Genomic DNA, 13,511 nt, shown 5'->3' with positions numbered 1-13,511 from the left:
AAATCAATATAGTATCACTAATATAGTAACAATATCCACCATGAATACTATGTACTTCTTTTTTGAAGTCTGAGAAACAATGAATTGCCAATGTTTTAATTTAATTTTCACGAGGTAAACTAACATTTCTATAGTAATGCAGAAAAAATATATAAAAAATACCTATATAATATCACTAATAAAGCAACTATGAATTGTTTATGATTTAATTTAATTTTTTTACCAATTAATTTATTTTAAAAAATATCTATCAACATAGAAATTTTTTTTTTTGGTGGTTTAGAATAATCATTTGATTAGTTTTCTTAGAATCTTGTGAGATTTGATTACGATATTTGGTTGTCTGAAAATCTGTAAATTTTAATATATTATTTCAAATACTTTATCCAACAAACTAGGTTTAAAATAACCAATAAATTTTTAATTTGGATAAGATTAATTAGATTGGTTTAGATGTTAATGATAAAATATGAATGTGAGAATTTTTAAACTATTGAAAACAAAATTGAAACTCGATATATTTAACCTTAAATTACAAATATTAATATAACAGTATTTAAAGCTGATCATACGAACATGGCAGAATGAAAATAAGAATTAACAAGAAAAATTGTTCTCCAGGTTCAACATGAGGTTCTTAAAAATCAAAGAATCAAGTTCCATAGATAATAAATTTATCAAGTACTACTTGATAAAATTACATTACATACATATTGGTTCAAAGGAAAAAAGGAATAATAAATGAAAATTATCATAAACTTGATATTTTGTAGACTTTGAATCAACAAAAAGTAAGTAAATAAAACAAACCACATGATGTGAAATCCCCTAGGCCCCTATACTTTGACAGATTGAGAGAGAAATAAAAATCTTGGTGTGGAAATAAAATCATATGACAAAAATTTGTGAAAACTTTTCAATAACAGAGTATTATTGAAAGAATTTGAACCGTTTTAGCAATCAAAATTCAGGCCCTTCTCAAAGTCATCGCTCCAAAATTAGAACAACAGAAGGAATAAACAAAACTAAAGTGAAAGGAAGGAGGCTAACAAGGCTGCTTCGAGTTTCATTCCATATCACAACATTTTTTGCTCCATCTCTTCACCAATCAATCTTCCTATTCTTCCCCCTCCTTTAGAAGCATTTCCTGTGAACGATCGACGGTCCAGATTCGTCATACTCGGCCTTGGCAATCCACATCTGCAATCACAAAAAGGGGTAAGAAAATTAGAGTCATCTCATTTGATCTATATTAGTAGTTCATTGGAAAGTATGGATTGAAAAAAAAACCACCTGTTGGAAGGTGCTAAGGGATGCTAAGATGGATCCTCCAATCCAGACACTGTACTTTCGCTCTGGTGGCGCCACGACCTTTATCTTCATGCTGCTCGGGGCGAGGGCGGAGATCTCCTTGCTCATTCTATCGGCAATGCCGGGGAACATGGTGGAACCACCAGATAGGACAATGTTGCCATACAGGTCCTTCCTAATATCTACATCACACTTCATGATGGAGTTGTATGTAGTCTCATGAATGCCTGCTGCTTCCATTCCGATCATGGAAGGTTGGAAAAGAACTTCGGGACATCTGAATCGCTCTGCGCCGATGGTGATCACCTGTCCATCAGGCAATTCATAGCTCTTTTCGACCGACGAGCTGGTCTTGGATGTCTCAATCTCCTGTTCATAATCGAGGGCAATGTATGACAGCTTTTCTTTCATATCTCTCACAATTTCACGCTCAGCAGTTGTGGTGAAAGAATAACCACGCTCCGTGAGGATTTTCATCAGGTTATCTGTGAGATCACGCCCTGCCAGGTCGAGACGAAGGATGGCGTGTGGGAGCGCATACCCTTCGTAGATAGGAACAGTATGACTGACACCATCACCAGAGTCCAGCACAATACCTTCAAAAACAAACACAGAGAACCTATTAGCCATTCGCCAAGACCACGCCCAACAAATTACTAGCAAACAACTTGGATGTTCAAAAGTCGGCATTTAAAAAACCATTTTCAAATTATCGTAGAGGATACAAACTAAAATCCAATTTGTGTCAAAAGACATCACATGTATTCTCACTTCGGAGTGTGTCCAAGCAATTAAAATTACATGAAAGCTCTAGCCTCCTATGAGTTAAAATTAAATGAAAAAACCATGGTTTACAACCATTTTGGTTTTAGCTTCCTGAAAATTTCTTTATATATTTATCATCTTTCTCAAAAAAACACATTTAAGTTTAAAAACAAAAACTGGAACATTTAAATAGTGTTTGATTCTTTATCGGATCATAAAAACCCACTTTACGAAGATCTCTTCCTTCTCTTCGGGATCGAAGATCAATTGCAATGCTTTCTTTTTAGTTTTCACAACCTTAAAAAGTAGATAACAAAACAAAGAAACAAATGAGTGTAAGTAGTATTGATATCTTAATTTCAAAAATAGAAAACCAAAAACAAAATGGTCACTAAACGGGGCTCAAGTAAAATGTTGGAAAGGGCTACTTACCAGTTGTACGACCACTTGCATACAAGGACAGAACAGCTTGAATGGCAACATACATAGCTGGAGTATTGAAGGTCTCAAACATGATTTGTGTCATCTTCTCACGATTGGCCTTTGGGTTAAGAGGAGCCTCAGTTAGGAGAACAGGGTGCTCCTCTGGGGCAACACGAAGCTCATTATAGAAAGTATGATGCCAAATTTTTTCCATATCGTCCCAGTTGCTTACAATACCATGCTCAATTGGATATTTCAGAGTCAAAATACCACGCTTGGATTGAGCCTCATCACCAACATAAGCATCTTTCTGACCCATGCCCACCATCACACCGGTGTGGCGAGGACGGCCTACAATGCTAGGAAACACAGCTCTTGGAGCATCATCTCCAGCAAACCCAGCCTAGAGAACAGCACAAAAAACATAATTTCCTCTTAAATGAACACTGAGTTCACAATATGTTAAGAAATGTATAACTTGTAACTCAGTACTACCTTAACCATTCCCGTTCCATTATCACACACGAGAGGCTGAATGTCCTCAGAATCTGCCATATTCTAATATCTGCCAGAAAAAAGAATGCCAGTTATAATAAACAACTGTTATTATATAACATCTCAGCCAGAACAATATTATTGAATAACTATAACTCCCTCAGGACTCTCGACTCCCATATGTATCTACTAAATTAACCAAATTGAGTATGTCATTGGCTATATTAGGATGTACAAGATACCCCACCCCTTCTGTCCCTTCAAATTCCAACAGAAAGAAACAACTGCATAATTCTAGGCATCATAAGAAGATAATATCTTCCGATGGATCTTTTATGAATACAGTTCCAAATCAAATTGACGTCAAAAGTTACCGTCTAAGGATCGATGCAGACCATTAACCAAATTAGAATTTGGTAAAAAGAAATGAAAAAAAGTCGATCAATCAACTTAACAGAAAATACATAACCAATCATGTTTATGATACGATCAAGAAATCGTCGTCGTCGTTCCATCTCGATTACGTCCAAAATCCACATTCCGAAAAAAGAAATAAATCAAGCGTGATAAAAGAGCCACCACATTGCCATTTCTTTAATCCAATAAATCGTCGTGTATGAAACAACATGATCAAAATGAACAACAACAATCCGAAACAACAAACGCGTTATGGAATAACAGAACAGATATGAATTAAGAGAGAGAAAAGATCGAGAGAATGGGAATTGACCTTGGAAATGCGATTGAGATTGAGGCCTGAGGGAAAGAGGAAAGGAGAGGAAGAGAGAGCGAGGGAGGGAGAGAAGAATTTAAAGGAGGAAACGAAGAAGACGGAATGTATGAAGGAGGGGAGATTGAATGTGGACCGTTGGATCTGGAGATGAGAATACAGACTGGATCCACGAGAACTGGGCTCGCTAGCCACACCACCTTCCGCTTTTCCAGTCATTTTTCCCGCTGCTTTCACGCTTTTGCCCTTTTACTATTTTTGTTTCCTCTCTATTCAATTTAATTTAATTACAACATTAACAAATTACAGCTTAAATTTTGGGCTTTTTAATTTTTAAATTTAATACTTTCTGTATTATGTAAATTCATAAATCAAACACCACAAGTTTAAATATATATTTTTTTAATTTTCCAATTTAGCCAGCCTTTCCCTTCCTTTCCATTTGAACCTAAATTTATGTATTACGTAATATATATATATATATTTTTATGGGACGATGGAGGGTATCTTATGAAATTTTGGATTTTGATGTATTAGGGGAAGAGAGGGGAGAAATATTGTTTAGAGATAGGTAGTTTCAACGTAGATAAATTGGTAAGGTACATATTTTCGACTAAAAGATCGTGTGTTCGAATCTCTACCTTTCACATTACACTACAAAAATAAGAGATAGAATTATGTGAAGCCACATGTTAAATTAAAACTTAAAACTTAAGTTTGATTAAGTTATGATGGATTTAATATTGTATATATAGTAGATGTTCCTAAGAAGTTGGAGAAGTGAAACTCAAAAGTATATGAACTTGTATTTATGTAAAAGTATTAATCAATGAGGTAGGTGCTTTAGGCTTCTAATTTCTTGAACGATCATTGAAGTATTTGGCTTTGATTTTGTTGATGGTCGTTGAGATCTTAAGCTTGCCACTTATTGAAGTATTTGGCTTGTAACTTGTTAAAGTTTTTGACTAGTAATCTGATGAAATATTTGGATGGTAACTTGATGAAGTTTCCGACGTTTGTAGATTGCGAAGATCTTCAACTCTTCAAAAAGATTTCAGTCTTCAAAGTCTTGGGAATTTTCTCTTACTCTCGATGCCTCTGGATTTGGGATTGTTGACATTACCATATGACATAATCTATCTAGACTACGGACTAATTTTTATGTCATCAAATGGTCATACACTCTTATTGTTTGATTTGCCACGTGTTGACTTGTAAGGAGACTAAATAAAATAACATGTAATTTCGTATCAATTTAAAATAATGATGTGGCAATAATTGATGTTTGGATTAAATTTATCATTTAACAGCATCAAATTCAATAAGTTTAATCTTGCACTTTTTTTTTAAGTTCAAACAGCAGAGATTCAAACCTTTTGTTATCATTGGATTGACTAATTAAAACTCATGTCATCATTTTGCTTAAGCGTACTTAATAACTTAAAAATAATATGAACTCAAAATAAATTATTTAAGTAATAATAACTCTTTCTTTTTGGAGTAAGTTTAAAATAATGGTTGATTTGATAAGTATTTATGAAAATAATTTTGTTCTAAAACTATTTCCCTAAATATTGTAGTTTTGAAATCATCTTCTGAAGTGATAATTTCATTAATTCAATGTCATCGGGAAAGTTTTGAATAACTTGTTTAATGTAGTGCTCATGTAGGACTTTTGGTATTGTTGATGCAGAAATTTGTCCTCCTTAGTTTCCGTCAAATTCGCACAAATTGTTAAATAATGAAATTGGGAACGAATGTCAACCTGCAAAACCAAATAGCACTGAATATTGATCAATGCTTAAGTTAGAATTGGAATAGTTGAATAAGAAGCGTAAGGTATTTTAGGCTACCTCAATTATGACCTAAGGCGATCATATATTTCTCCTTAATAAAGCCATCAGAAAATCTTCCTCTTTTGAATTCCTTAAATAAATAAAAGAAATTTGAATGTCAGACATTTTTCCATCCTAACAAGTATCTCTACGATCACGAGTTTAAATCATGATTATAGCACTTTTGTAATTTTTGTTCCATTTTCCCTCTTTTAAGAACCTTTTTCCCTAAAACTAATTGACATTTAATTAATAATGATTTTTTAAATAAATTATTATTTATTTAGACATTTCATATCATCTCTTCCATACATAATATATGACAATACAATAATTATTTCGTCGTTGAAAGTCATTTTGCATCGCTGAAGGTTTTCAGCATGAAAACGCTTTCGTCGCAATTGCAACGTTGCTGAAGGTTTTTAGATATCGTCGCAATGTTTGTAAATTAACTTTTAAATAATTATTATATATTTAGACAGTTGTACTTAAATTGACTTTTTCTATAATTATTATTTATTTAGAGCTCTATATTCTCTCTCTACCTATATTAACAAACAATATGAAGCAATGAAAAATAAAATATTATTATTTTTATAAATTTAATAATAACATTAATGTAATTCTTCATTTAATTTCACAATTATATAAATTTATTTATATATTTAAAATTAATTTAAGTCCTTGAACTATTAGTTTATTTTTAAAATTAATGTAGTTATTATAATCTACTATAAAGTTTTCATAATTTATAATAATCAAATAAAAATTAATTTTATTAAATTAAAAAAATGTACATAAAAGGAAATTTGAATGTTAAATGAGAGAAATGGGGGAATATTAATTAAAAAATAAATAAAATATGAAGAAAGAAAATTGAGTAAAAAGGGGGAAATATGCTACCTTCAAGATTTGATCCCATGACCTATAGGATATTAATTAAGTAAGAAAACCGATGGCCTATTAGTCTACGCGAGCACAGTCAAAACAATTAAATTAGTTTTTTTTTTTAAAACAACAAAGTAGTTTGGAAAAAATATTTTCAAAATATGTTTAAAAATCTATTTTCTTTAGAACAAAACGTGGAGTTTGAAGATGTGAATATCTATCTTTTATTGCTACGATTTTGGCTACTTTGTCCTTTGTGGGAATCCTTAGGCGGCTCCCTTTGGATGGGATCAAATCCTTATTAGCCTCTTTTTGAGAATAAAAGAAAAAGGTAAAATATGCTAAAATCAATCCTACACCCACAAGCTTAAGTTAATTAGAGAAAAAATAACTCGGACATTATTTTTTTTTAGAAAAGATATATCATTTCATTAACGAGTATGCGAGAAAAATACAAGACAAAAAAGGTTGATTAGATAAAGGCAATTCAATTAAGAGAAATGATAGCGATATCATCATTACAAAAGAGATTGGATTTGGAAGACCATGACGAAGTATCTATGATGATGTCGTCCTCCCAAAGCGAATCAATTGTTCGTGAGATGTTCGAAGAAGTGTGGTTGTTTCGTTCCAACCAAATGTTCCAAAGAATAGCTCCTATAGCGTTACACCACAAAATATATTTCGTTTGTAGTTACTGGGCTTGGAAATACACTCTGTGATAAAAGTGTCAATACAGCAGGGAAAGACAAGTGAAATTTGGAAACTGTACAACAAACGATGCCAAAGAGATGCCGAAAAGGGGCAATGCAAAAGTAGATGATCCATTGTTTTACTAGAGAGATTGTATAAAACACACTAGTTTGGATTAATATACATCAAACCTATAGCTTGTCCTGGGTGTTTTAAGCCTCTGTGTAAGATGCAACATATAAAGAATTTACACTTCTTAAGAAAGAGGAGACCCCATAAACAATCAAACAGAACAGGTGGACTATCAGATTTCTGAGCCAAGAGCCAACTTTTCAAGCCCCTTTATCCTTCAGGGGACGCGGAAAAGATAAAGCATGGTTATACCAAGAAGCAGCCTCTCTTTCAAACAAATGTCTATGAGGGCGTGGATGTTCGAGTAAGAGAACTCGGACATTAAATTAAATTTGATTCATGAAGACCCAATATGCGTACATTAACATATATATGGAAGTTTAAACAATGAAATCGTTATTTTGACGTGTTGGGTTGAACTCAGATGTATTAATTTAATTAGGGTGGAGAATTCAAATTCATAACCTCTAAATCAAAGACATGTGTCAATTACTGCTGAATTAAGCTTATGTTGAAGCTTTTAGAAAAAAAGTTAGAAAGTACGAGAATGTCGCAAGTGCTTGATTAAGAAGAAGCACCTTGAAAATATATTTTTTTAAGAGGGTAGAACCATATTTCACCAAAGTTACATTTGTTTTATTGAATAAGTACTTATAATTAAAATTAGCTTAAAAAACTTGTTAAATTACAAATTTGGTTTCTTAAACTTGCATACTTGTGTCTATTAAGTGCCTTGTTCTTTAAAAAGTTTTTAATAAGTTTCCAAACCTTCACCTATTTGTCTAATAGGTCATTGCACAATGAATTTTGTTAGTTTAACACTTGACATATGTAGATGAACTCCGGGAGCCTAATAATTCATTGTAATGAATTATGTGTGGCATTGAGAAAATTTAGGCAAACAATATATTATCAACATGGACCTATTATATGTAAAAAATTAAAAATCTAGGAATCTATTATAATTTTATAGAGTAAAAAACCTTAACATATCATACAATCTCTTAAAACATTCACAAATTTACTAATTTTTTTAAAAGTATAATGACTGATTAGACGTACGACCTTAAAAATTTAGAAACTAAATTTGTAATTTAATAAAAAATATTTTATTTGAAGAACACTTGGGAACACATCTTTTACTCGCTATACATATGTGAGAGAGTACTAGTTAATAGTGAGATGAAAAAAGTGAAAGCTGCCATAGAAACACATTAGAGAGAAAGCATCTCCACACCCATAATTCACACATGTGCCCTATTAACTACCACTTTTCACAAACTCCCATACCTCATACCTCTCCCCTTTCTTGCCTCCTCTCACTCTCTTTTCCTTAACTTTCTTTACCAATTACCATGTATGTCATTATATTTCTAAAGTTTTTTTTTCACTGTCCAGGAGTCAGCGGTCCTTTGACCTTTATGTTGTATGTCTGAGGTATGTGCACTGTTCTCATGTCCGTACATATACAAGGAGTCATGGTTTGGTAGAATTCTTTGAAGCCCCAAGCCACCCAAGCTATCCCCTTAGGGATTTATATTTCTAAAGATTAGTCTAGCTTATATATGTATATTGAAATTATTATTATTATTATATATATATAGATATTCATACAAACCCATCATTTAAAAAAAAAATTAAGAAAATGGGGTTGTCCACTTTAATTAAGAAAAACAATTTTTTTTTTATCCAAACATATTATTTTTACTATGATTTTGATCTTAGCAGCGTTCTGAAAATATATTTGGTAACCGTTTCTTTCTTCTCTTTTGTCGTTTTTCTCAACTTTTAAAGAATGTTACCCCTAAATTATGATGGCTAGCTGCATATAATGTAGCAAGCCAAAAGCCTTGTATGGTGGCTGATTTAAAGTGGAAAAAAGAATAGAGAGAGGGGCAAAAACAAGACAAAAGGATCATCAAGAATCAGAGGAATTTTTGCTTTTTTTTAGTCAGCTTTTTTTTTTTTTTTTAAGAATAACTTTTTTAGTCAGCTTTGACCATGTGGGGAGCCCTGTGATTTTTCAAAATTTTATTTTTTATTTTCAATCAAAAGACACTCCCACTTCAACTCCAGTCCTTGCATGGTTTTGAGTGGGATTTTACAAAATTGGATTTTTTTTTTCTCTTCATCTGAAAAGCAAGAACAAACACAAGTTCCCCCCACTGGTTTCTTTTTTTTGGGTCAAATTTCTTATAATTTCATAATCATTTCTCTGCTTCTCCCCACACATTTAAAACTACCAAAATAAGTACTTTTCCTTCTCAAAGTAACAAAAGTTCATCATTATAAACTCTCTCTCTCTAGCGTTTTTCAAACTGTTTTTTTTTTCTCTCTCATGGTTTCAATAAAGTTACAAGATCAATGCCATCATATTGATTATAGAAAATAAAATCTTAAAAGGGATGTTAGGTTAGATTCGAAATTTCAATGGACGTGAAAGTTACATAAATTTGGATATATTGGAGTTTATGATTTATAAAAGTTTAATTTGTGTGTAATATAGAATATGAATTTTGTCGAGCATGAGTTTTTTAACATAAGTGGTGATCATGAATTTGAACTCGCTCCCTCAAAATACTTTTGATCTAATTTGGTTTATTTGAATTAATGAGTCAACCCATAATAATTATTATAAACTGACATCTTTAGAAACAAAAATCATTTTCATAGCTTACAAACTTTACTCATGATTAGCTTCCCTCTGCAATGGGAGCCCTAGAAAAGGAAATGATGCCTCTAAAACAAAATATCAGTTTCAGTAGAACAAAATGAATATATAGACTCTCCTATTTAGGGTTTTGAACACAAATATTTTTTTTCTTTTTTTATTTTTTTTTTCAAACTAATAAAGATCTTTTATACTCTCTTCTCCGTCATCATCAGCACGATGTCGAAAACAAGGAAACTCAGACATGGCACACAATCCAAGACCTCTTTTTTTTTGCAATTAATAAAATAAAAACTATATCTCCATAGAATACTGATCTACAATAGAGTATTTAAATACGGATAATTTTATCATTTCCTCAGTCGTTTTTTTTTTCCTTTTGTTGAGTTCACTTATACTTATATATATATATTAAGTAATATATCTTAATAGGTTAACACACATCAAATGTTGAATAATAGATCACCAAAGATTTATAATAAATGCAATATAAAAATTTAGCTACTAGAATCAAATAGAAAATTTCAAGGTATAAAAACCAAAATAGAATAAAAGATCAAGGCATGCTTTAAACCTAAATTTAAGTAAATGAAACGGTCCATAAATCTTAATTTAAAAATGTAAAAAAAGCACTCATAGCCCATTAAAATTTGATAGCTCATCATTTAAAAATACATGAAAAATATATATTTCTTTCTGTTTTTTGCTCACCATTAAGCGCCTACGGTATGTTATTCATTAATAATATCTCAAAATAACATGGTAGATGTTCACTAATACCGTATGATTATATATAAAAAAAACCACTAATTCAAGTACATAACCACATATCATATATATATATAATAGGTCATTTTTGTAAATATAATGTCACCCCTACACTAAAAAAGACTACCTTAAATTCCCAATGATATACATAAGAGAGAAATCTTTTAATAATTAATCAGCCATGCACCACCCAAATTTATAAAAATAAAAAAGGGGGGGGGGGGGGGGGGGGTGGGAACCTTAGAGTCTGAAACCCTAGACTGGTCCAATAGATCTTTTTTTCCATTTTGATCATCATCTTCTTTGGTCTCTTTTGAGTCAGTTCAGCGAAGAAAACCTTAAATGATTTGATATCGGTTTCAGATTTTTCCTTTTTCTTTTTTCCCTACTGAAAATTTTTACTAACAAGAAAAGGAGAGGAAAAAATAAGTTCAAAAGGATGAAGAAAAATTACTATCTCAAGAAGTGGCCGGCGGAGGAAGAGGAGAAGCCATGGATATCGCCGCCGCCTCCGCCACCCCATGCATTGACGTCGCCGCCACCGCCAGCCCAGAACTGAAAATTCTTCCCCAAGTTCATCCCTTTGCTCTCCTCCACCTTCACCGCCCCCACCGTCATCATCGTTGTCCCGACGTCGTTTCCCAGCTCTAATCTCGAAAATCCGCCGAGGTTATACCGAGTTGCAGCGGCCGCGCCTTCCGGTGGCTCGAAAGTGTACATCAAACTGGGTTGTTCATTAGTTAAGAGAGGAAATTGTTGTGGTTGCTGTATTGATCTCCAATGTTCACCTTGAAATTCATGAGCATCAGCTCCTCCGGTGGAGGGGCCGCCGCTTGTTGGAGGAGCTGGCGGCGGAATTATGCCCAAATTCAGGCCGTAATTAGAAAAATTATGCAAAGAGGGCAAAAAGGGCAAATGGGGTTGAGCCGAAAGTGAAACCGCGGCGGTGGAATTACCCGATCCGGCAGCCGGAGACTTCGATCGGTTCCGGGCTTTGGTTCTCTTATTTCTCCGGCAACCGCCGCCGACCGGAACATTTCTGAGCGCGCCGCCACGTGTCCAGTACCGGCGACAGGTCTTGCAAAAGTGGCGCGGCTGAGAGAGATTATAGTTATTGAAGTAACAAAACTTGGTGTTCGTAGATTCACATCTCGGGCATTTCAGGCCGGCCTCTGGCTGTGGAATCTTCGCCAGCCGGGCTCGATCCGTCATCGAAACCGGCCTGACCAACCCCACCCCACCACCACCACCGCCACCGCCACCTTCAGACGAAGACGAAGGTGGCAAAGCCCGATCAGAATCCCCTCCAGTATCATTCTCCCCAACTGCCGATTCGCGAGCTGAAACAGATTTACAAAGAAAGATTAAATATCGAGTATATTCACTGAGAGATAAAAAAAGGGTCAGAATATTTTCCGATAACACAACGAAAGGATTAACAAAGAAGCTTTTTTTTTGGTTTCCTCTTTTTCCTTTTTGAAAAGAAGGAAATTAAAGAAAGAAACTTACGGGTTGCCAGTTGGGGGGATCCAAATAGAGAGGGAGAGAAGGGAAAACCATGGTTATAATTGCTCTCAGGGTTTCTCTTTTTTTGTAAAAGGGTTTTTTGATGGTGGAGAATCACATCAACAGGGGAGAGACTCGCACCAGAGAGAGAAGATAGAGATCAAAGAAGAGAAATGAAAAAAGAGAGATAAAAAGGAAGTAGGGTTTCCTTTTTTTTCTTTTTTCTTTTTTGTTTTCTCTCTATATTCTGGTTTCTTAGTGTTGAAGATTCATGATTTTTTGTTTGTTTATAATTAACAGTGATTCATCGGCCATGCATGGGTTTAGAGAGAGAAAGAGAGAAACCCTAAGATAAGGAAGCTTTTAGCTAGGTGAGGTTTGGCTAGGAGAAGGAATAATATTAAAAAGTAAATTAATAATAATAAATGGGGTGAAAATTGAAATTGAAATAAATAAAAGAGGGGGGAAGAAAAAGAAAAAGGTTGATGATGATGGTGGGGGAATACCATGGGTGGAAGTGTCACAATCGAATGTACCTTTGTTTCTGCGTCCTGTTTCCACTATTGTCAATTCTTTTGTTTTCTTTCGTTTTTTAATTACATGTTATTCTTTAAGATGTGTTCATGTATTTAACCTTTTGTTCATTAATTACCCCCACGGTGAAAATGTTGGGATATTAAGAATCTTGATGATAGGTGATTGGTATTTTTGTTGATGTTTCACGGTTTTAGAAGTATCCAGTGACTCTGGATTGAATAGAAAATATTCCGTCGTGACTTCTATTACTGTTGAGAGTTTATCTCTATTTTGACTATTATTAAAAAATTGACATATTTTTTAAAATTTTTTTATGGATTTGCATTTTTCATTGTCAAATATTTAACGATGGTAAAGATAAAGTAAGTTTTCACCACTTAAAACCTAAGTATTTTTCGGATTCTTCACTTTATGAAAATATCTAGCATAATCCACGTATGCGGATGGATATGCATGATAGCGCATTTTGTGCACTAGTTTTGTAGCTTAAATATTGTTGGTCTATATAAGAAATTTAGACTATTTTAGTGTACAAATCTACATTTTGTATGGATCAATTCAAATAAATATAAAAATGAGTGAACTGGAATGAATCAGAGTGAGTACAGAGATCTCATGTAGGGACCTGCACAATAATGGAAGTAAACACTCTGACGACGCTCAAGTCAGTAAGGAGATCTATCTTAATATATTAAGACCAAAATAGAATGAGATAATTGACTGTGGAGTGGAACTCCCTATTAGGTTTGGGTGTCCG

At 33.4% G+C, this 13,511-nt stretch overlaps 2 protein-coding genes across 3 annotated transcripts; both read right to left on the bottom strand.

The window, feature by feature from the left end:
- Nucleotides 1–902: 902 nt before the first annotated feature.
- On the bottom strand, nt 903–3,871 carry LOC111010105 (actin). Its single transcript, XM_022283424.2, has 5 exons — nt 3,725–3,871; nt 2,995–3,064; nt 2,509–2,902; nt 1,294–1,907; nt 903–1,200 (listed from the first exon to the last, which is right to left on the bottom strand). The coding sequence occupies exons 2-5, from the start codon at nt 3,052–3,054 to the stop codon at nt 1,135–1,137; spliced, it is 1,134 nt and encodes a 377-aa protein (XP_022139116.1). The 5' UTR covers nt 3,055–3,064; nt 3,725–3,871; the 3' UTR covers nt 903–1,134.
- A 6,837-nt stretch (nt 3,872–10,708) lies between these two features.
- OBP3 (OBF-binding protein 3) lies at nt 10,709–12,487 on the bottom strand. 2 transcript variants are annotated; one of them, XM_088128382.1, is made up of 2 exons: nt 12,217–12,487; nt 10,709–12,051 (listed from the first exon to the last, which is right to left on the bottom strand). In XM_088128382.1, the coding sequence occupies exons 1-2, from the start codon at nt 12,269–12,271 to the stop codon at nt 11,165–11,167; spliced, it is 942 nt and encodes a 313-aa protein (XP_087984508.1). In that variant the 5' UTR covers nt 12,272–12,487; the 3' UTR covers nt 10,709–11,164. The 2 variants fall into 2 exon arrangements, with proteins under 2 accessions (XP_087984508.1, XP_087984507.1); XM_088128381.1 differs by having other exon boundaries at nt 12,221–12,465.
- Nucleotides 12,488–13,511: the final 1,024 nt, after the last annotated feature.

The sequence above is a fragment of the Momordica charantia genome, assembly GCF_013281855.1.
Source record: "Momordica charantia cultivar OHB3-1 chromosome 9 unlocalized genomic scaffold, Mcharantia_2.0 BLBB01000009.1, whole genome shotgun sequence".
Classification (NCBI taxonomy): Eukaryota; Viridiplantae; Streptophyta; class Magnoliopsida; order Cucurbitales; family Cucurbitaceae; genus Momordica; species Momordica charantia.
Note: the sequence above shows the minus strand (reverse complement) of the source record. Positions and strands in the feature narration are given on the sequence as shown.